The sequence below is a fragment of the Mobula birostris genome, chromosome 19, assembly GCF_030028105.1.
Source record: "Mobula birostris isolate sMobBir1 chromosome 19, sMobBir1.hap1, whole genome shotgun sequence".
In the NCBI taxonomy this organism is placed as follows: Eukaryota; Metazoa; Chordata; class Chondrichthyes; order Myliobatiformes; family Myliobatidae; genus Mobula; species Mobula birostris.
The window spans coordinates 68744721-68769141 of NC_092388.1; the positions used below are offsets into that span (position 1 = coordinate 68744721).

Here is a 24421-nt window from a genome sequence, read left to right on the forward strand (position 1 = left end):
CCATCGTCGCTTCCCTTATAAATAGTGCTCCGGCAACCCACTGTGCGTCTGCGGGCTCATCGACAACTCGTTGACTGTGCAAGGTCTCCCGACACGAGCGGGTAAGAACTGTGTACTCTTTCTGGCGTTTTTATATCTTTTCAGGGAATCTGCCTCCGGAGCGGAGCTTAAAAGTATCGCCTATCTTTTTGCAAGAGAGGTGAAGTCCAGCACGGGGGAGGTGGCTCGGTGTTCCTGTAACACAGATCTATCCCAGGAAGGGATTTTACCTTCGCTTCCCCCTGCTGCAACGCAGGCAGAATTAAATCCTACGGAGAGTAAACTGGTGCCCGGCGCTCGGGGCGCCCTGATAGACAGAACTTCCACCCAGCCGATCACAATACTGGACATCTCCACTAAAACTAGTCACTGGATTCTTTCCGTGAGTATTTGCATGTGGATTTAAGGATGGTTTATTTAGCATGAGACCAATTCACATTTTTGGATAGTTTTGCCAAAGAAAAATATTTCAAAGGTGGGATGGTTACGTGAGTTCGGAGGTTATTTTGGGGATCTGAGGGTTCGAACCGGTGGCCGCGCCTGTCTGACTGCGCCAGTTCTGGTGTACCTTGAATGCCCTTTCATTGGCGATGGGGAGAAGTGTAGCGAACGGTGGGGCATCGGGACCAAACATACAGAAGCATAAACTGGAAATAAGCAAGTCAGGCAAAGCCGGACGACTACGATCTTCTTTCGGGACTGATGAGGCTGCTTCACGTGTGGCTTAGCTACTGAGCCCCGCGGAACCGTTTCTACCGACAGGAGAAGGGGCAAAGACGGGTTACTGGCGTCTTCAAACCAGTCGCTTCGGGCAGACTGGGCTAGTCAGCCGTGGTTGGCAGCTCAGTGGAGATCCTCCGCTGCCTTGCGCCTACACCCACCCATGAGGCAGGCTTCGGGAGTAAAAATTCCGGAGCTGGAGTCGCTCCGACAGTCCTGCGTTGAGTTCAACGCTGACTGGCAACTCCTGCGACTCCGCTGGTGCCAGACTGTGTCGGTCTCTGCCGTTCCTTTCGATTCATCAGCTGCGTGGAGAGGGGAGGTTGCTGTACGGGCAACAGCTTGCTCTCTGTATCACATAGACAGCTAAGAGGACCCGGCCAATCAGAGGTTGGGTGGGTGGGTAGGGAGATAGGGTCGCTCCAGCTTGCCCATATCTCGCAGGAACCGTGTCACTGAGGTGGTCTTAGCAAGTCTGGGCGGGACCCTTCTACTGGTAAGGAGGGGGAACCTACTGGTCAGGAGGAGAACTCCACTGGCTAGGAGATGGATCTTCCTGCTGGTCAAGAAGTTAACCGGACTGGTCGAGAGGTGGATTAATTGGTCAAGACGTCGGCCTTACCGGTTAAGGTATGGGTTGCTCTGGTTCCTTCTGAGCAGGATTGTCGGCATTGCCAGCGGTCGCAACATGCTTCTACAGGTGATATTAGACTCAGGAACCAAACGGCCCCTAAAGAGCCCATTCGGCCATCCAGATCTGTTGATCGCAGAGTTTTATTTCAGTGATTGAATTTAAAATGCCAGCAACTCCTGTCTCAGAATGGGCAGTGCAGAGCCGAGTCAGTGGTCCAGTGCCCGACAATCGCTCCCTACTCCGATGGACTGCAGGTGGCTGCGCTCAGCTCTGCGGTGTAGTGCACAGTTACATGAGAACACGCTTATTCAATGCGTACAACAACCCGATGTGAAGGCTGAGGGACGTTTACCCAAGAAAATATTCCCTGGTAAGCTCACAGGCAACGTACCCAATCCTGACATATTTGTTGCAATGTGCGCGGGTTTTGTTCGCACTCGCTCGGCTTAAATTGATGCTGTGTGCGCATTTGTCAAATTAAGTTTTTAAAGTCAGTGTCCTCCCGAGCGGACAATATTTCAATAAACCGGTAGAGAGTTGAGTCTGCTTTACAAAGGGTTGCATAGTAGAAAATGTGTTGTTTGTTTTTTCATCACCGTGCATTATTGTAATTATGCGGAGATCTTGCTGACTTGTAAAAACAGCTTGACCCTGTCGATGGAGCTGGACTCTGGGACAGAGCGCACCCGGTCAATCCTACAGCGATAATTCACTCGACTCAGCCTTTTCCATCTTTACTGTAAAATTAGATATTAAAGCTACACAATGAGTGGAAAGAAAATGTTGATCGTGGACGCCCCGGACAGTACGGGACTGGATTTATTTAAATTCCTGGCAATTCTGGATTACAAATCTGTAAAGGAAAACTTATAAATGGAAGAATAACCCACATATCATATTTCTTCACCAGGGTCTGATACTGAATATATTACATTACTAGAGTACCTCAGCTCCATAGCGGCGGTATCTTTGCACCGATACTACCGCGCCGGTATCACTGTACCTCCGCACCGGTACCTCAGCACCTCTGCACCTGTACCTCTGCAGCTCGGCACCTCTGCACCTGTACCACTGGTACCTCCACACCTCTGCACTTGTACCACTGCACCTTGGCACCTCTGCACCTGTACCACTGCACCTCGGCACCTCGACACCTCTGCACCTGTACCACTGCACCTCGACACCTCTGCACCTGTACCACTTCACCTCGACACTTACACCTCTGCACCTGTACCACTGCACCTTGGCACCTCTGCACCTGTACCACTGCACCTCGGCACCTCGACACCTCAGCACCTGTACCACTGCACCTCGACACCTACACCTCAGCACCTTACCACTGCACCTCAGCATCTCTACACCGGTATTTCTGCGTGCCCACTCCCAAATATAACTACTGCACTGATTAAATTCAGGAGTAAGAGATGGTCAGTCACTTTCTCCTGGTTATAGGCGCAGCACCCTAACAGTCCACAGAAATTAGAGGAACAGGTATGTAAATATATCACAGAAAGCTGTAAGAATAATAGGGTTATAGTCATGGGGAATTTTAACTTTTCCCAGCATTGACTGGAATTACCTTAGTGGACGGGGCAAAGTATGTTACGTATGTCCAAGGAAGTTTTTTGAGACAATATATAGAGTCCTACCAGAGACAGGACATTTCTCAACCTTATCTTAGGAAATAGAACTGGGCAGCTGGTGGAAATACTGTTAGGGGATACTTTGGGAGCAGCAATTATAACTTTGTAAGTTTCAAGGTAGTTATTGATAGGGATAAAGTTGGTCTTCAAGTCATCTGAAATTGGGAAAAGGTTCAGTATTAGAGAGGACCTAGCAAAAGTAGACTGGGGACAGATGTAAAATAAATCTGACAACTAAAGGAGAGTTAGTAAGAGTTCAGGAACTAGATGTTCTGATAACGATGAAAGTAAAAGCTGGCAAGACTAAGGAACCTTAGCTAACAAAGAATATTGAAGGCTCGATCTGTAATAAAAGGGGGATTAGGACAGGGATAGATGGAACGGGAAGGGAATAGAAGGTAGAGTAGTACATCACAGGAATATAGAACAGTATAGAATAGTACATCACAGGAATATAGAACAGTATAGAATAGTACATCACAGGAATATAGAACAGTATAGAACAGTACATCACAGGAATATGGAACAGTATAGAACAGTACATCACAGGAATATAGAACAGTACAGGAATATAGAACAGTATAGAACAGTACATCACAGGAATATAGAACAGTACATCACAGGAATATGGAACAGTATAGAACAGTACATCACAGGAATATAGAACAGTACAGGAATATAGAACAGTACAGGAATATAGAACAGTATTGAACAGTACATCACAGGAATATAGAACAGTATAGAACAGTACATCACAGGAATATAGAACAGTACAGGAATATAGAACAGTATAAAACAGTACATCACAGGAACGTAGAACAGTACATCACAGGAATATAGAACAGTATAGAACAGTACATCACAGGAACATAGAACAGTATAGAACAGTACATCACAGGAATATAGAACAGTATAGGAATATAGAACAATATAGAACAGTACATCACAGGAATATAGAACAGTACAGGAATATAGAACAGTACAGGAATATAGAACAGTACATCACAGGAACATAGAACAGTACATCACAGGAATATAGAACAGTATAGAACAGTACATCACAGGAATATAGAACAGAACAGGAATATAGAACAGTACATCACAGGAATATAGAACAGTACAGGAATATAGAACAGTATTGAACAGTACATCACAGGAATGTAGAACAGTACATCACAGGAATATAGAACAGTACATCACAGGAACATAGAACAGGAAGAGGCCCTTTGGCCCATGATGTCTGTCCCAAGCACAATTAAAGCAATCATTTCTGCATTATCTATATCCATCACTCCATTTCCTATACATTTACATGTCTGTCTAAACACTCCTTCAATTTCACTATCCTATCTGCTTCAACTACAACTCCTGAGCAATCTAGAGGGTGGAAGAAAGAACTAAGGATAAAAATTAGGAGGGCAACAAGAGTCATGAAATATCCTTGGTGAATGTAACTAAAAACTTTATTTGGCCAAAGATATCCTATAGGAAAATAAGGAGAGAAGAGGTGGCTGTGGAAAAAGTGTGTCAACTTAGGGTCCAAAGGGGCAGTATGAGGGAATGTAGGCAAATCCCAAATCGATTCTGCTCATCTGTACCCACCAAGGAGAAAGGTATGGGGGATAGTGATTCAGGGAGGAATACGTCGATAGATGGGTGCATGTCCCAAGCCAAAATTAAAGGCGTTTCAATTTTTATAGATCTCTCAATTACATTTATTCATCAAGACATTATCTCAGATCCTAATGGCAGATTTTTGTTAATCACTGGGTTACTTTTAATAAAAAGGTTGCTATGGTTAATGTTTATGCTCCGAATGTGGATTATCCTGAATTTTTTAAACACATATTCACTTCCTTTCCTAAATTAAACGAATATATGTTGATAATGGGTGGTGACTTTAATTTACGTTTGAATCCCCTGTTGGACAGGTCTATAGGTAGTCCGGCTTTACCGAATAAGTCAGCTACTCTTATTAACTTTTTTATGTTTGATTCTGGGATTTCAGAAATTTGGAGATTTCTACACCCAAACGATAAAGAATTCTCATTCTTTTCACATGTTCATCATTCTTATTCTCGAATTGACTATTTTTTATTGACTCTCGATTAATCCCATCTGTAGTTGACAGTAATTATGACATTATCGCCATTTCAGATCATTCTCCAATAAAACTTTCTATCAAGTTAATGGATACTTCTTGTACTAATAGACAATGGCAATTTAACCCTATTTTGCTTCAAGACTCGGACTTTGTCAAGTTTATAAAGGAACAGATTGATTTCTTCTTTTGAACTAATACTACGGAAGAAGTTTCCAATGGAACAGTTTGGGATGCTTTTAAAGCTTATATCCGTGGTCAGATTATTTCCTATTCGGCTGGTTTGAAAAGACGTGCTAAGAATGAAATACTTTTGTTGGTTGATAAAATAAAAGAAATCGATAAAAAAAATATGCTATTTCTCCCAGTAAGGAGCTGTACAAACACAGAGTTGAACTTCAATTGGAACATAGCTTATTATTAACATCCTCGATTGAAAATCAATTAATGAGAACTAGAAGTGATTTTTATATTCATAGTGATAAATCAGGTAAATTATTGGCTAATCAATTGAAATTCGCTTCGGTTAAACGTCAAATTACTAAGATTCGCAAACACGATGATACTTTGACAGTTGATCATGATGGGATAAACAAAACCTTTCAAGAATTTTATACCTCTTTATATCACTCTGATTTTCCTCATGATTTTAATATCATGCATGATTTTTTAAGCAAACTGAATTTTCGGAAATTATCACCCAAAGATTACTTATCATTAGAAACTCCTATTACAGAGGAAGAAATAATAACTGCAATCTCATCATTGAATTCTGGTAAAGCACCCGGTCCAGACGGGTTTACAGTGGAATTTTTAAAATTCTTTTCCTCTATTCTCTCTCCGAGGTTGTCTAGAATATTTAAAGAAACAATCAGTTTAGGTAAATTACCACAATCGTTTTATGAAGCCTCTATCTCCTTAATTCTTAAAAAGAATAAAGATCCTACTGATTGTGCATCATACAGACCAATATCTCTTTTGAATGTAGATTCAAAAATTTTAGCAACTAGGTTAGAGAAGGTATTACCTCAAATTATATCTATGGATCAAACCAGATTTATTAAAAATCGTTATTCATCCTTTAATATTAGGAGGTTAATGAATATTGTTTATACCCCTTCACTTATTTCCCCGGAATGTATTATCTCATTAGATGCTGAGAAAGCCTTTGACAGAGTTGAATGGCCTTATTTATTTAGTGTGCTTGAGAAATTCAATTTTAGTTTGACATTTATATCTTGGATTAAATTGTTACTCCCTGGTAGCCTCGGATTGTACTAATAATAAAAGATCTCCCTTTTTTCGTCTATTTCGTGGGACTAGGCAAGGATGCCCTCTTAGTCCTTTACTACTTAATATCGCCCTTGAACCTTTAGTAATTGCTATCCGTGTCTCGCCCAATATTTTTGGTACTACCCGCGGAAACAAAATACATAAATTATCACTATATGCAGATGATTTGTTGTTATACATCTCTAATCCGGAGAAGTCAATTCCTGCTATTCTAGCTTTGTTGGCTCAATTTAGTAATTTTTCTGGCTACAAATTGAATCTTAATAAGAGTGGATTATTTCCCCTAAATAAGCAGGTACCTATTTATGGACGTTTACCATTTAAATTGGTTACTGATTCATTTATATATTTAGGGATAATAATTATGAAAAAGTATAAAGATTTATTTAAAGCTAATTTTTTGCCTTTAATTGATCAGATTAAACTTTTGTTTACTAAATGGTCACCAATTACTTTGTGTTTGATTGGGCGGATTAATGCTATTAAGATGATTATTTTGCCCAAATTTCTATATGTATTTCAATCAGTTCCAATTTTTATCCCAAAATCTTTTTTCGATAATGTTGATTCAAAAATTTCCTCATATATATGGCAGAACAAAAATCTTAGGTTAGGTTAAAGGTATTTACAGAATTCTAAAAAGGAGCGGGGGCTCGCCCTCCCGAATTTTAGATTTTATTAATGGGCAAATAATATTCGATATTTAAAATTTTGGTTACGAGATTTGGATGTATCTTTAAATCCACATTGGGTAAATCTTGAATGTAATTCATTACATGGCTTTTCCTTAGGTTCAGTTTTAGGAACTTCCCTTCCTTTGACTTCTTCTAAATTGTATAAACAAATGAATAATCCAATAGTTAAGCATACTTTACGTATACGGTTTCAATTTTGAAGATTTTTTGGGTTTAATCAATTTATTTTAGCAAGTTCTATTACATCTAATTTCCTTTTTCAACCTTCCATTATGGATCAAGCTTACTTTGATTGGAAAACCAAAGGTATTGTACGTTTTCATGATTTATTTTTGGATAATTGTTTCATGTCTTTTGATCAACTTTCTAATAAATATAACTTACCCAGATCTCACTTTTTTAGATATATACAGATTAGAAACTTTTTAATTACTGTTTCTCCTAATTTTCCACACTCATATCCAATGGATACTTTGGAAAAAATTTTAGATCTAAATCTCTCTCAGAAAAGTGTTGTAGCAATTATATATAATTATGAATTTATGTCCTGATGTTTCCAATAAAATTAAAGCTGATTGGGAAAGAGAACTTAAGATTATTATACCGATTGAAAAATGGTAAAAAATTCTTCAATTGGTTAATTCATCCTCTATATGTGCTAAACATGTGTTGATACAGTTTAAAGTAGTGCACAGGGCTCATATGTCCAAAGATAAACTATCTCGTTATTATTCTTATATTAATCCTATATGTGATAGATGTCATTTTGAGATAGCCTCTTTAACTCACATGTTTTGGTCATGTCCTTTGTTGGAAAAATATTGGAAAGATATTTTTGATATTATTTCAACGGTTTTGAATACAGACTTACAACCTCATCCAATTACTGCTATTTTTGGATAACCAATGATAGACTCAAATTATTTAACTTCTTACAGCACACCGGCTGATGATGATTGCATTTCTTACTTTAATAGCTAGAAGGTCCATTTTGTTGAATTGGAAAGAGATTAACCCTCCTGCTGTATTTCACTGGTTTTCACAAACTATGTTGTGTTTGAATTTGGAAAAAATTAGAAGTGTGGATTATGACCCTTCCATTAAATTTGAAAAAACTTGGAGGCCATTCATTCAGCATTTTCATTTGATGTAATTTGACCATTTCCAAACTTATTTTACTTCTCTGTACTGTTGGTTGAGAGGAACGGAGTCGTCGACACTAAGGTTTTCTTCTCTTCCATTTTTACATTGTTAGAATTGCCCAAGTCTTTTAGTTTAGTTGACTTATTCTGTTTAGTTTAATTTAGTTTTTTTTGGGGGGTGGGGTTTGTTTTTTTTCTATTTTCTTTTCTTTTTCATGATTTTTCTCCAGTTTTTTTTGTCCTGTATTATTCATTGTTATCCTACACGATTGGGAGTTTTGTCAATTTATACTATTTGGTCTTATAACTTCATTTTAAGAACAACAATGTATCTCCAACTATTTGTATTATTGCTATCTTATGTTTATATTTTATGAAACTAATTAAAGGATTGAAAAAGAAAAGAAAGATGGGTGCATGTCACTATAAAGTTGGAGGTAGTGTTAGATGGGACAGAACAAGGAATCCCTGGGGCCAAGGTGTGGATCTATCACAGGGAATTTTCAAATAGTGATTCAGGTTTTAACAATGGATCCACATTTTAATTTATAGAAAATGGAACTCTGATCCTTAGTCAGATGGTGTTAGTTGTATCGAGTTGAATAGATACTCAAATAGGGTGGTTGATAGTTGTAACTGCATATATATGGTTAGTCTTGTTCGCTCATTGCCATCAGTGTTCCACATTAGTTTGGTTGTGAGATAAACTACTGAAGAGTCATGACTGCTTAGTTTGGGTAACCAGGTTTTATAGTTCTGTATGTGTTTCCTCTAATTACAGCTATGATCAGCGGGATCTACTTGTGTGCATTTCTGGCTGTTCTGTCCTCGGGCTGCTTTGGTCGGCTCAGCAGTGGGACTGATGTTGGCCCCGCAGATGGTGAGCTACAGCAAAGTGCACCCATGCACCCAGGGAAGATTCAACAGCCTTACTTCACTGGCCAGGTGAAGCCAGTTCTGAACAGTGAGCAAAAAGCCAGCTTGGGAAGCTTGCTCACTAGATACCTCCAGAGAATCAGGATTGGTGAGTACAACAATTCAACCATAGACAATGATATACTTCATCATTCAACCATTTCTGCCATTTGTTACTGAACTTAATAGGCGAATTATTGAAATTTTTGATGATTTGATTTTGTAGATCAGTAGGTAAAGAAAGCAGGCCTAGGAGACTGAAGGTCTGGAATCTGAAGCACAGAATGATCTGCTGGAGACACCAAGGGGGTCAGACAGCAAGTGTGTGTGGAGGGGGGCTGCGGGATTGGGCAGTCACTGTTTTGGGTTGAGATGCTTTGTCTGCACGGAAAGAGAGAGGGAAAGAACCTGTTATAAAAGAGTGGAGGGAAGGGGTGGAGCAAGAGCTGGCAAGTGATAGATGGATCCACGTGAGGACAGTTGGTAGGCAAGTGGAGGAAAGGACTTCAGATAGTCAGGATGCGCAACCACACCTCCCTTCACAGGGCTGTGTACTGAGTCCTGAGAGTAACCTTTTCCTCAATGTCAACAAGCTGAAGGAGGTGTTATCTACTTCAGGAGAACTCACACCACTCACACCCTCTTTACATCGGCAGCACAGCGGTGCAAACTGAGCAGTTTCAAACTCCTGGGAATGCACAGCTCGCACAACCTCACATGGTCCCAGAGCACATGCTACACAATCAGGAAAGCTCACCAACACCTCTACTTTAAAAGGAGGTTGAAGAGAGCTGGACTGTGCACATTATACTCATGTTCTACAGCTGTGCAGCAGAGAGCATCCTACATCACTGCATGGTGCAGAAACCGCACTACAGCAGACAGGAAAGCTCCACAACAGATAGTCAAAACTGCCCCCATACATCACTGGCACCAGTCTACCAGTCATCAAGGACATAAATGCAGAAACGGGCCAGTAACATCATGAAGATCCCATCTACCCTGCTCATGGACTGTTTCTCCCATTTTCATCAGAGAGGAGGCTACATAGATCCACACCAAGACCACCAGACTCATAAACAGTTACTTTCCCCAAGCAGTAAGGCTAATCAAAACCTCTACCCACCAGCTCACCCTTCCACACCCCAAACGCCGCTGCTTTATCCTTTCCTGTCAGTCACACATTACGTAGAGACACTTCTGTGCCTAGCGTAACTTTATGTGCACACAATCAGTCTATATAAACTGCCAAATGTATTTTTATTTATTGTTGTGTTATTTACCTTATTATGTTTTACTTTGTGTGCAGCATCGGATTCAAAGTAAGAATTATTTGATTCTCCTTTACACTTGTGTAGTGGAAATGACATCAAACAATCTTGAATCTTGAGAATGGGAACAGTGAAAGTGGTTGGATGGAAATGACAAAGGGCTGAAGATGATTGAATGTGATAGGAAAGGAAGGTGGGGCATAGGATCAGATTAGGGAGTTGGGGAATGCAGTGTGAACAGTGAAAGAGGGTACCCTCTGGGAGGAGTGTGTGGACAATGGGCTGATGAAGTGGGTGGAGGATGGGGAAGAAACAGGGCAATAGGCAGACAGGATGAGGAAGGCAGGTGGATCGAATAGCACAGTTCCACTATTCCCAATCACAGAGTCCTGGGCTGAGCAACCCTACTGTTTCTGTTCATCTATGTAAAGAGTATTAAATAGCTTGGACATCATCTCCTACTTTACAGTTCCTTGACAAGATAGGAATCAATAAGCAAACATCGAGGCTGTAACTTAATTGCTTGTTGTTGTTAGCCCCTTCAGGTCTAGATTAGTAAGCTTTATGTTCACAAAACACGACATCCAACTGTGAATGTAGGAGGTATGCAAATCTTGCAGATGATGTGAAAAATCGCTGCTGTTATTGATAGAGGAAGATAATCTTAGGCTACAACATGATACTGCTCAGCTGGTAAGTTACACAGGCAATAGCAGATAGAATTTAATTCTGGTAAGTGTGAAGTGATCTACTTTGGGAGGTCAATAAGGCTAGAAAATATAGAGTGTATAGTCGTCCTTCGGGAGTACTGAGGAACAATGGAACTTTGACATACGTATCCAAAGATCTGTGAATATGTCAGCAAAGGTGGTGAGGAAAGGATATGGAAAGCTTTTCTTCATTAACATGGACCATAGAATATAATAGCAAGGACACTGTGGTGCAATTTTTTAAAATATTGGCTAGACCACATCTGTAATATTGTGTAGAGCTCTGATTACCACACTATGGGAAGAATGTGTTACACTAAAAAGAGGCAGAGGAGATTCACCGGGATGTTGCCTGAGACAGAATGCTTCATTTAATAGGAGACAGACTGGATCAGCTGGCTTTGTTTTCCATGGAGCAGATGAGGCTGAGGGGTGAACCAATAAGGTGCACAACATTCGGAAATGATAGACAGAATGGTTGGTCAGAATCATTTTTTTCCATGGTGAAGGCAATTAAGACAGAAGGCCCTTGGATTTAAGTGAATAGTAAGAGCTTTAGACTGGCTGGTGGAATAGTGGCATCAGTTCCGGACTTCGGAGCGAAGGCTCCCGGGTTCGAATCCAGCTGGCTGCCTTACACGCTTTCCATCCGTGCTGGTTTGAGTGTCAAGCTAGTAACTCAGCCTCGTAAAAATAAAGAAAGCCTGATTTAAAAAACGCCATCATGACGTCATCCCGATGATTCCACTTGGAGTTGAGGGCTTCTTCAGTAAGAGCTTTAAGAGGTTTTGTAAAATAATTTTTTTTCACACAGGTGTTTGCAATTTGGAACTCACAGTCTGAGAAGATGATGGAGTCTCTCACTTGGCAAAGTGAGACTCACTTGGAGTCTCTCACAGACCAAGTGATGATCAATGGGCTTAGTATAGATGGGTTTCTGATGGTTGGCATGTTCATGGTGAGCCAATAGACCTGTTTCTGCCTTGACTATCACTCTGTAACATAACAAGCTGGAGAGGGTGTACACGTTCCAACATCCAATAAAACAATGGCTGATCATAACCCTGCACTAACCCAGATTTCATCATTCAGCTTAATAGCTGTCTCAAATACATTCGGTGACTGAGCCTCCCCAACTCTCCTAGAGTGAGAACTCTAAAGATACACCAGCCACTGGTGAGAGGATTTCCTAATGGCCAACTGTGACCCTGATTCCATCACATTGAAAAAACTTCACATCCACACCCACTCTGTTAAGCCCAATAGGATTTTGTACGTTGCTGAGAGATTGTGGACTTGTTCGGCACATTCTACATGTACCTCTGGTGAAACTGTATTTACTTTGCCTCTTCCCTTATCTTCAATCATCTTTTGTTCCTCCTTGGAATCTCCTGAGTGTTATCCATGTTATCTGTAGTTTTATTCTCCCTCGTCAAAGTCGACTTTAATCTATTAACGTTGTGAGCTTATAGTGCCTATGACTACGCATGCACAGCAATTGATCTGTTTTGCTTTCTCTCCCTTCTGGGACTGCTGGACATGATTAAACTAGGATTTTTTTTTGCCTCTGGAGCAGAGGGTTCTAAAATTATGAGAGGCATAGATAGAAAAGACATCTAGTATCTTTTCCCCAATCAACATGTCCAATATATGCATTATGGCTGAGAGGGGGTAAGTTCAAAGGAGAGGTGCAGGACAATTTTTTTACCTGGAGTATAGTGGCTGCCTGCAACATGCTGCCATAGGAGCAATGGAGGTAAATATGATAGATAGGTACATGAATAGATAATGGAGGGACTTGAACGTTGTGGCGATTAATTTAGTTAGGCATTTAATTACTGGTTTAATTAGTTCAGCACAATACCATGGGCCAAAGCGCCTGTTGCTAGGTTGTACTCTTCTATGTTCTATGCTCAGTCCAGTTGTAGGTGGACTCTGGTATTCTAAGCAACCACTGGGATCTTGTTGCTTGTGAAATTTTAGTCTGGCACATTACTCTGGCTCCTACTAAATGTTATCACCAAATTGCGTAATGAATTCTTCAGTTTCCTGCTCCCGTATGATACTGCCTCAGGAAGTATCCAGCATTCTTCTTTTGATCCTGAATTTTCCATTCCATGAAACCTTGGAAGTCTCAGAAGGATCAGCTGTCAATGAAATGATGCAGGCAGGAGCTATAACTGCAGGTGCTGATGGGTTAGGCATCTCTCATGCAGTAAGGCTGGGAATTTCAAAGGCAAATTCATTCTTCAGTGAGTTTTTCTGGTTAGGAGACTTTGAGATGTCCTTGTGGGAGGGATTTTAACCATCTTGGAGTGTCAATGAGTTCTTGACCAAAGTGGAAGAGCCATGATCCAAGGGTTGACAATATCCCAGGATTAGAGATGCTTACAGGTGAGAAGGTGGCTGCTTGCTTCTTGCAGACATGTAACACCCAGACAAGGGACTTCAGTAAAGAATGATGAACCTTAAAATGATGTGGGCAAGTAGAATCTTTCTCTAAGCATAGAAATTGAAACCCAAAGCCAAATTTGATTAAATATGATTGGGTAAACATTTTATGCTGCCACTTTAACTATGATTATAATAGACTAGAAAAATTGGGTGCAATGTAAGAGGAAAATGGACTAATTGTTATGTGCTAGTATTATTGGTCTGGTACAATGGGTCAGTTCTGTGATCGTAACCTTGCAAGTAATACCAAAATGAACTTTCTCTTTGACCTTGGTGTTCCATTGCCAATTTACAAACTTTCCCCCCAGCCATGCCCTCCAAAGCACTCTAAAAAGCAGGATCTCAATGGGATGGTCAAACGAACTAGGGTCATCCTCTCTGGAACTCATAGGTGATCTGATGAAGGTTTCCAAGATATCAAGGGCAGCTGGTAGAGTGGAAACAATTGAGAGAGCTGGACCAAGAGGACAGAATGTAAAACTGAGCGGTTCACCATTCAGGACCAAGGTTTGGAAACACAACTAAATATTGAGTTGGGGGATGGGGGTTGGGACAGTGAACAGAAATTTGAAATTGTTCCCAGGCCGGTTGTTAACTCCATATCTGTTGAATTTTGTACATTGAGGGTATTCAGGGATTTAGTTTAAAGGAGGGCATAGACACAGACTGAAGTAATCTCATTGAATGGAAGTACAGGCTTGAATGGGTGAAGTGCCTGGGCCCGGTTCCTCTTCTGCTCCAAAATTGCTTGGGGCCTCAGATTAGGTTGAATCATTCTCACCAAATGGTCTGTGTTCTTGGACATCAGAGCCAACATATTTTGGTGTCACTGGGGGACAGGTTCTCCGAGGGAGCACTGGCAGTGTTATGCTGGGACTGGAGGAACTGGAGGTCCCATACACTTTTCTCCTTTTCTGTGCATTTATCACACTTTAAGGGATACATTTTGCAGCCCCCCCACCCACCCACTCGTTTTCCCTCCAATGAGTGTTGGCTCCCAAAGTTTACAGGGTATGAGACATCTGCCTTCAGGCTTAAAGCAGAAGAGCTTAGTCCCAAGTGTGCTCCTGCTGGCACAGGCACAGCTTCTCCAGCCTACAGCGGACTAACCAGGCATTCTTTAAGAGACTTCTGAGGAGCAGGAGCTAAGTGAAGTAGTAAGTGCCCTCCTGACGTCCAAACAGTCGAATGGGCTCGAGTCTGCAGCACCCTCTCGCTCACTAACCTTACACCCTCTGTTCCCCGTTACCACCCTCTCCTCTTCACTTAGCAAACTGAGCACAGACACTAAGTGCTCACTTACATTTCCCAAACTGCACCTGTGGAGAAGTATCATAATGTCAGCAAACGCTCCTGTCTTCTGCACCTTGTAAGAAAGAGTCTCTGCTTTCAACCTCTGCAATAGCCAGGAAACCCAATTTACAAGAGCATGTTTCTAAAGGAAATTAAAATGTCAATCATGTTTATATGGAATGTTACACCATCTTCAAGGTTAATTTGCCATCATTTATCTCTCCCATTGGAAGGACAAAAGAAGTGTTTTGTGCCTGGGGAATAAAATTGCATTTGTACCATCTGGTTAGAAGAAAGTAATTTTTGTTTAATTCCTCAGTAAATCATGAATGTGTTTAGCTAAGATGACAACACATTACTAATCCATCTCGGAATTGTGGTAGCATTCTGGCTGGAAACTTTATAGAGTAAAAAGTTTCTCTCTGCCTAAACTGTGAATATACGAGATGGAAGCAAAAGGATCTGATAGAATATCAAATCTACGTACCCCCACCGCAGTAACCTTGCACTCCTGGTTTAACCTTAAAAGGCTCTGCTTCCATCATCCCTTGAGGAAGAGAGTTACAAAGGCTCACCATTATCTTGAGAGAGAACGTTTGGCCTCATCAGCCTGAAATGAGCAGACCCTTAGAATCTTCGTTCCCTCAGTCGTAGACTCGGTAGAGCTGCTGCCTCACAATGCCAAAGATTAGGGTTCGATTCTGATCTTGGGTGCTGTCTGTGTGGGATGTGCAACTTCTCCCAGTGACCGTGTGGGTTCTCCTGGGCGCTCAGGTTTTCTCCCACATCCTAACGGCGTGTGGCTTGGTGAGTTGGAGACACAACAGAGAGCAGATACCGCAAACTGGAACAACACAAAAAAAACACTGGAGGAACTCAGTGGGAGGCAATGGACAGTCAACATTTTGGGTGCACACAAGATGAAAGATCTCAACCTGAAACATTGATTCTTCAGTTTGCTCCATTGATTGAGTTCCTCCAGCAATTTCTGTATACCTCTAGGTTGGTAGGTGTATTGGCCACTGTATGTTATCCCCATTGTATTGGTGATTATTGGGAATTACGGGAAAGATTGAAGGGAAGAAAGCAAAAGGAAGGCAAAGACAAATGATGATGGAGACAGCAGCCAGAGAACTGGAAATGAATACCCATGAATTGATCCACTTGACCCAAAACAGGAGTGTGTGGGCCACGGCAGTCAAAGCTCAAACTGGGCACAGTACCTGATGATGATGATGATGATGATTGGTGATTGGTAGGAGAATCAAAGAGTTGATAGTCCTTTGATACAGAATAACTGGGGGAATGGGATTGATGGGAATACTCTGAGAGTTGGCACCTACTTAATGGGCTAAGTAGCCTCTTTTCCTGCTGTAAGGGAATGCATGCTTCAAAACCCACAAAAATATCAAATTTAAGGAAAACCTTTCAACTAAAAAAGTTAACATGTTTAAAAACTAATTTGTTCTTGGAACGTCAGGCAGCCTGTTTTGGCAAACTTTGACTATTTCCATTCAAACCTGCATAAGGATTGCAGACAAAATCCATAGCATTAAGCTCAAGGCAGTTAATTCAAAAACCACTTCTGTTTTATAGGCACAGGATTAATACTGAATACAGAAGTGGGATCAGACTTAGAGAGTAAGGATGATGAAAAATATGGATTAGTTACTTGAGCATTGAAGAACTGAGGAGAAAGTCATTTCTAATATTTCTTCAAATAAACTTTGGCTCATGATTGAAAAGGAAAATACTACAGAAGTTATAAATCTGTGAATATAAAGAGAAAGTGCTGGAAATATTCAACAAGTCAGGCAGTATATACGATTTGAGGTCCATTTGCATTCTGATCAAAGTCCTGCTGAAAGGTCATGAACTATGAATTCTGTTCTGTCTACAGATGTTGCCTGACCCATTGAGTATTTCCCAGAACCTTCTGCTTTTACCGCTCATTATTAATTTATCAACAGAGAGTAAACTAGAAATTCATTGCCCAATTCTTGGTACATTCCACTGGAAACAAATGTTCTGAAAATTTGTGGACTTCACTTGCACAGACATTTACAAAGGCCTGGTTTGTCATATAATACATCTTTGCAAACAGCTGGTCTATCTTCCACTGTCAGCCTTCAGGAAAGCTGGCACCTACATGCTTAAACATTTGGGGTCTTGTAAGAACATACAAAATGGGCCTTACAGCCTGCACCCCTCTTCAATATGATCATGGCTGATCTTCACCCTACTATCAAGTTCCGGCACTGACCCCCTTGTCTCTTGATTCACTTAATGAAATCACTTAATTCACTTCTGGCCCTTCAAGCCTCACTGCCCGGCAAACCCCCGCAGCTCTGATATAACCCTACCCTAATCATGGGATGATATACAATGACCAATGAGCCTACTCGGTACATCTTGGGAGTGTGGGAGGAAAGTGGAGCACCTGCGTAAAACCCAGGCATTCCACGGGCAGGACGTATAGAGATGCTTACAGAGGATGCTGGGATTGAACTCTAAATTGAATTGAATTGAATTGAATTTATAACTTACATCCTTCATATACATGAGGAGTAAAAATCCTTGGTTCCTTAAGGTTGTTATAATCAGGGGTAGTAATGCGGACAAGCTCCCACTACCTATTAAATACTCCCAGTGGTGTGCACCTCAAATAGCCTCTGACAACCAAGTCCGGCTCCTGGCCTTCATATGTGGCTTAGCTACTAAGCCCGGTGGAACCGTTTCTACTGATGGGTGAAGGGGCAAAGGCGGGTTACTGGCATCTTAAAACCAGTCGCTTCAGGCGGATGGGGCTCGTCAGAATCAGAATCAGGTTTATTATCACCGGCATGTGCCGTGAAATTTGGTCTCTAAATTTGAGGAAGGACATTCCTGCTACTGAGGGAGTGCAGTGTAGGTTCACAAGGTTAATTCCCGGGATGGCAGGACTGTCATATGTCGAAAGATTGGAGCAACTAGGCTTGTATACTCTGGAATTTAGAAGGCTGAGAGGGGATCTTATTGAAACATATAAGATTATTAAGGGATTGGACACGCTGGAGGCAGGAAGCATGTTCCCGCTGATGGGTGAGTCCAGAACCAGAGGCCACAGTTTAAGAATTAGGGGAAGGCCATTTAGAACGGAGTTGAGGAAAAACTTTTTCACCCAGAGAGTGGTGGATATATGGAATGCTCTGCCCCAGAAGGCTGTGGAGGCCAAGTCTCTGGATGCTTTCAAAAAAGAGATGGATAGAGCTCTTAAAGATAGCGGAATCAAAGGTTATGGGGATGGGGCAGGAACTGGATACTGATTGTGGATGGTCAGCCATGATCACAGTGAATGGCGATGTTGGCTCAAAGGGCCAAATGGCCTACTCCTGCACCTATTGTCTATTGTCTATTGAAATCTGTTAACTTAGCAGCAGCAGTTCAATGCAATACATAATACAGAAGAAAAAGAAAAAAATAATAACAATAAATAAATAAATTACAATATATGCATATTGAATAGATTAAAAATCATGCAAAAACAGAAATAATATATATTTTTAAACTGAGGTAGTGTTCACGGGTTCGATGTCCATTTAGGAATTGGATGGCAGAGGGGAAGAAGCTGTTCCTGAATCGCTGAATGTGTGCCTTCAGGCTTCTATACCTCCTACCTGATGGTAACAGTGAGAAAAGGGCATGTCCTGGGTGCTGGACGTCCTTAATAATTGACACTGCCTTTCTGACACACCACTCCTTGAAGATGTCCTGGGTACTTTGTAGGCTAGTACCCAAGATGGAGCAAACTAAATTTACAACCTTCAGCAGCTTCTTTCAGCCCTGTGCAGTAGCCCCCCTCCCCATACCAGACAGTGAACCAGACAGAGATGCAGCCTGTCAGAATGCTCTAAATGGTACTTCTATAGAAGTTTTTGTTGATAATACCAAATCTCTTCAAACTCCTAATAAAGTCTAGCCACTGTCTTGCCTTCTTTATAACTACATCGGTATGTTGGGACCAGGTTAGGTCCTCAGAGATCTTGACACCCAGGAACTTGAAACTGCTCACTCTCTCCACTTCTGATCCCTCTATGAGGATTGGTATGTGTTCCTTCGTCTTACCCTTCCTGAAGTCCACAATCAGCTCTTTCATCTTACTGATGTACCAAGTTGTTGCTGCAACACCACTCTACTAGTTGGCATATCGCGCTCCTGTACACCCTCAAGTCTCCATCTGTGATTCTACCAAAATTGGTTGTATCATCGGCAAACTTACAGATGGTATTTGAGCTATGCCTAGCCACACAGACATGGGTATAGCGAGAGTAGAGCAGTGGGCTAAGCACACACCCCTGAGGTCAGCAAGGTGGAGATATTATCACCAATCTGCACAAATTGTGGTCTTCCAGTTAGGAAGTCGAGGATCCAATTGCAGAGGGAGGACCCAATTGTCAGCTGTGGTTGGCTGCTCATCTAGGAGAAGGAAAACTCTGATCTCAAACCTCCGCTGCCTAGCAGCTATGCCTACTCACGGGGAAGGCTTTGGGAGTAAACCCCGAAGGAAAAATCTGGAGTTGGAGTCACTAAGGCAGTCCTACACTGAGTTCAGTGCTGACTGGCAGTTCCTGCCAAACTGTACGGGTTCACCAGCAGGGAGAAGAGAGGAAGCTTGCTACATGGGCAACAGCTTGCTCCCTATATCGTACTGCCCTGGCTTGGGCAGTATGCATGGTTGACCCTGACCGATGCAGGCCTCAGTAGCAGAAGAAAAATTCTTACATTATGTCTCTGTCTAAATGTGCAATGTGCAATTTATAGTAATTTATAATAAACAGTATGTACAACAGGACAGTCAATATAACATAGAGATATAATTGTATCAGCATGAATTAATCAGTCTGATGGCCTGGTGGAAGAAGCTGTCCTGGAGCCTGTTGGTCCTGGCTCTTATGCTGCAGTACCGTTTCCCGGATGGTAGCAGCTGGAATAGATTGTGATTGGGGTGATTTGGGTCCCCAGTGATCCTTCGGGCCCTTTTTACACACCCGTCTTTGTAAATATCCTGAATAGTGGGAAGTTCACATCACTTCCCACCACTCTTTGCAGAGTCCTGTGATTAAGGGAGGTACAGTTCCCATGCCAGACAGTGATGCAGCCAGTCAGGATGTACTCAGTTCTGCCCTTGTAGAAAGTTCTTAGGATTTGGGGGCCCGTACCAAACTTCTTCAACCATCTGAGGTGAAAGGGGTGCTGTTGTGCTTTTATCACCACACATCTGGTTTGTACAGACCACGTGAGATCCTCGGTGACGTGTATGTTGAGGAATTTAAAGCTGTTCATCTTCTCAACCCCAGATCCATTGATGTCAATAGGGGTTAGCCTTTCTCCATTCTTCCTGTAGTCCACAGTGAGCTACTTTGTTTTTGCGACATTCAAGGAGAGGTTGTTTTCTTGACACCACTGTGTCAGGGTGATGACTTCTTCTCTGCAGGCTGCCTCATTATTATTTGAGATTAGGCCAATCAATGTAGTGTCGTCAGCAAATTTAATTAGCAGATTAGAGCTGTGGGTGGCGACACAGTCATGGGTATACAGAGAGTAAAGGAGGGGGCTTAGGACACAGCCCTGAGGGGCAACTGTGTTGAGGGGCAGAGGGGCAGAAGTGAGGGAGCCCACTCTTACTGCCTGCCAGCCATCTGACAGGAAGTCCAGGATCCAGCTACACAAGGCAGGGTGAAGGCCGAGGTCTCTGAGCTTCTTGTCGAGCCTGGCACCCACACACCTTTTGGATGTGGGTGGGAACCGGAACATTCTGGGGAAGCCCTGCAGTCACAAGGAGAACATAAACACTCCACACAGAAACACCTAGCAATGATCTTGAACATTTCATGAGGATAGCATCTCATTCTTCTCACCTCAGGAGAGTGTGTGGGCTCTGACTGCTTAATCTCTCCTCACAGGTTAAGTCTGACATCCTGGCGGCACTCTATCCATCTCAATGTTACCCTTCCTTGCATTAGGAGAACACATCTCTGCACAATATTCCAGATGCACTCTCATACCAGGGGCCTATATAGTGCAGGAAGACCCTGGGGGCTTATAAATTGTAGTAAGATCTCACTGTATTGAAGGTCACCATACAATTTGTCTGGCCAACTGTTTGCTGTATCTGCATATTAACTTTGCATGATTTAATACAAAACCACAAAGACTGATCTGAACACATACATCTTCAATCCTTTACGAATTAAAATATATACCAGCTCTCCGTATTTTCTTTCAGACTCAATGATCTCAAATTAACGTCTTTTATTCTTCCTCAGAAATAGTTGGAACTCTCTATTTCCTTCCCCTTATGACTTATAACTAAGATCATTATTTTGAGACAAGGTAAATGAAGCTAAATTCACCAGTAACTCGGAACACCGATTGGTTTAGACTCCCAAAATTCCTCCAGGCTTCAGTTTCCCCGGCATCATGGGAAATCTAGCTCAGCATGTGTTAGCCTCCAGTCCTTCAATGTTTGATTCTGACAATAAATGAAGCGAATTTAGAGTAAGTACAATATCCTGCATATGTAATATTGTCTTTGTCTTTGTCAGGTTCTCTGGGAGCCCTGCAGAAACAGGACCTGCCCCACAGGATAACTGATAGAGATTACATGGGATGGATGGATTTTGGTCGACGCAGTGCTGAAGAATATGAATATTCATCATAAAATATAACTATAACCCAAATGTATCAGATTCTGTACAGAAAATTTAATTTGTGTCACTGTTTAGAATTCTATTTATTATGGTAAATAATGCAAATTGGTTTCTAAGATTGTATAATGCAATATACACACAGGACTTTGCAGATTTGCCTTTAATTCTGGCCAATTTCTTATAAACAGTAATGTTACAAGGCTGAAATAATTTAATTGCTCATCTGTCAATATTTAGTACATCTCAATAAAAGAAGCAAAACAGAAACTATCTATAAAGCTTTGGTAATCTATCATGAACATTGGCCTCTGTTACTCAGTCTCAGCTGTAGACTCCAGGTTTGAGCCTGATCTCTGATCCAGTCTGTGCAGAGTTTACACGTTCCCTTGTGACTGCAGGAATTAGCCTTGGACACATCCCAAATCACAAAGCTGTTCCAGTTGATGCACTCCTCTGTAAATTGCCTGCAGTGTAGGCGTAGAGGGGATTAGGGCTGGTGCCAATACAGGAGATGATTGACATGACATAGACAATACACTACACGGAGGCAAAGGAAAGGGACTGATTCCTGGACTCAGTATGGACCATAGCCTTCAGCCTACCATGAACACACTGACCATTGCACCTATCTACATTAAATTTGCTTACCTACATTTGACCTGCAACCATGTATGTCTTGGTGACCTAAGTGCTCATCCAACTTCTTCTTAAAGTTTATGAGAGCCTCTGTCTCCACTCACCCTCAGGCAGTGTTTTCCAAACTCCAATCGCTACCCCATCCCCCCCCATATCCCCTCTAATCCTTCAGCTGCCCCTGTGACCAAGCGAGTTTGCAGCCTGCCCCAGATCCTATGGGCTATAATCTTCTGGAGTGGATTAGCTATGAAGCTGGTCAAAGGTCCATATCGACAATATCCACTGCACCCCTCTCATCAATGCAGTTAGTTATCACTTCAAAAGATTTGATCCAAGCAGTGAGACTGAGACAAGCTGACTATCCCTAGATACAGCACTCTCTGGCTAAAGAAATTCTCCTCCTCTTTGTTCTGAAGGGACATCCATCTATTCTGAGACTGTGCCCTCACTATAGAAATGATCCTTTAAATATCTATTTTATCTAGGCATTTCAATATTCAATAAGTTTCAATCAGATAAGCCCTCATTCTTCCAAACTCCAGTGAGTACAGACCCAGAGCCATCAAACATACGTTAAACCTTCCTTTCCTATTATTATTCCTGTGAACCTCCTCCAAAGCTAGCACATCTTTTCTTCGATAAGGGGCCAAAACTGCTCACAGTACTCCAAATGCAGTCTGATCAATGAATTACTTTTAAATTTTAGTCCTTTTGAAATGAATGCTAATATTGTATTTGTTTTCCTTACTACCAATTCTGCCTGCAAGCCATCAATTCTGTTATCCGGATCATTGACATACAACGTGAAAGAAATGGTCTCAAAACCAACTACCACAGATCATCATTAGTAACTGGCAGCCAACTCATAAAGGCTCCCTTTATTCCCACTCTTTGCCTCCTGCCAGTCAGCCAACTTAACCAATTTCCCTCGGGATCAATAAAGTATGGCTATGACTATCTCCTGTCCAGGCTAATAACTTCCCTTAATACCATGGGCTCTTACCTTATGTAGCAGCCTCAGGTACAGCACCTTGTCAAAGGTCTTCTGAAGAACCATGTAAACATATCCACTGATTTCCTTTGTCTATCCTGCCTACTATTTCCTCAAAGAATTCCAACAGCTTTATCATGCAAGATTTCCCCTTAAGGAATCCACTCTGGCATCATGTATCAAAGTACCCCAAACCCTCATCCTTAATAATGGACCCTAACATCCTTCCAAACACTGGTCAGTTCAATAGCTTATAATTCCCTATCCTTTGCCTCCGTCGTCTTAAAGGTTCAAAATAGAGGGGCGTCTCTTTAGAACAAAGATGTAGATGAGGTTCTCTAGTCAGAGGGATGATCTGTGGAATTCATTGCCACAGAAGGCTGCGGAGACCATAAGACCATAAGATATAGGAGCACAAGTAGGCCATTTGGCCTGTCGAGTCTGCTCCACCATTCAATCATGTGCTGATCCAATTCCTCCAGTCATCCCCACTCCCCTCCCTTCTCCCCATACTCTTTGGTGCCCTGGCTAATCAAGAACGTATCTATCGCTGCCTTAAATACACCCAATGACTTGCCCTCCGCAGTCGTTCACGGCAACAAATTCCACAGTGTTACCACCCCCTGTCGAAAGTAATTTCTCCACATCTCAGTTCTAAATGGACGTCCTTCAATTCTGAATCGTGCCCTCTCGTCTTCGAATCTCCTACCATGGGAAATAACTCTGCCGTATCTAATCTGTTCAGGCCTTTTAACATTTGGAATGTTTCATTGAGATCCCCTCTCATTCTCCTGAACTGTAGGGAATACAGCCCATGAGCTGCCATACACTTTCCAACATTGTATTTCATTTGCCACTTCTTTGCCCATTCTCTGAAACTATCTAAGTCTCTCTGCAGACTCTCTGTTTCCTCAACACTACCCGCTCCTCCACCTTTCTTTATATTATCAGCAAACTTAGCCACAAATTCATTAATACCATAGTCTATCTAGATGTGTCTGTCACTCCTTTTTATCTCCATTCTGGGGCAGGCAGACCCTCAGCCCCTGGGGGTCAGAGCCGGCTGTGGTCTCGGCTGGACGTGTTGCGGCTCCGACTGTGACTCTTGGTCTCCCGACGTTCCCGACCCCGGCTGTGCTCCTGCTTCCTTTCAGACTCGCGGCCTCGCTCTGCCTCCTTCTCCCGCTCCTTGGCT

The 24421-nt window shown here is 42.0% G+C and overlaps 1 protein-coding gene across 1 annotated transcript; it reads left to right on the plus strand.

Annotated features, from left to right (window-relative positions):
• Positions 1 to 74: 74 nt before the first annotated feature.
• On the plus strand, positions 75 to 21627 carry ccka (cholecystokinin a). Its single transcript, XM_072283149.1, has 3 exons — positions 75 to 101; positions 9049 to 9291; positions 21495 to 21627. Exons 2-3 carry the CDS (start codon positions 9051 to 9053, stop codon positions 21608 to 21610), a joined length of 357 nt encoding a protein of 118 aa, XP_072139250.1. The 5' UTR covers positions 75 to 101; positions 9049 to 9050; the 3' UTR covers positions 21611 to 21627.
• The last annotated feature ends 2794 nt before the right edge of the window (positions 21628 to 24421 follow it).

Excerpts from the sequence above, each read along its gene's own strand:
- ccka (XM_072283149.1), top strand. The coding sequence starts at position 9,051 with ATGATCAGCGGGATCTACTTGTGTGCATTTCTGGCTGTTCTGTCCTCG. Across the intron at positions 9,292-21,494 it reads CCTCCAGAGAATCAGGATTG|GTTCTCTGGGAGCCCTGCAG; the intron begins GTGAGTACAACA and ends TGTCTTTGTCAG.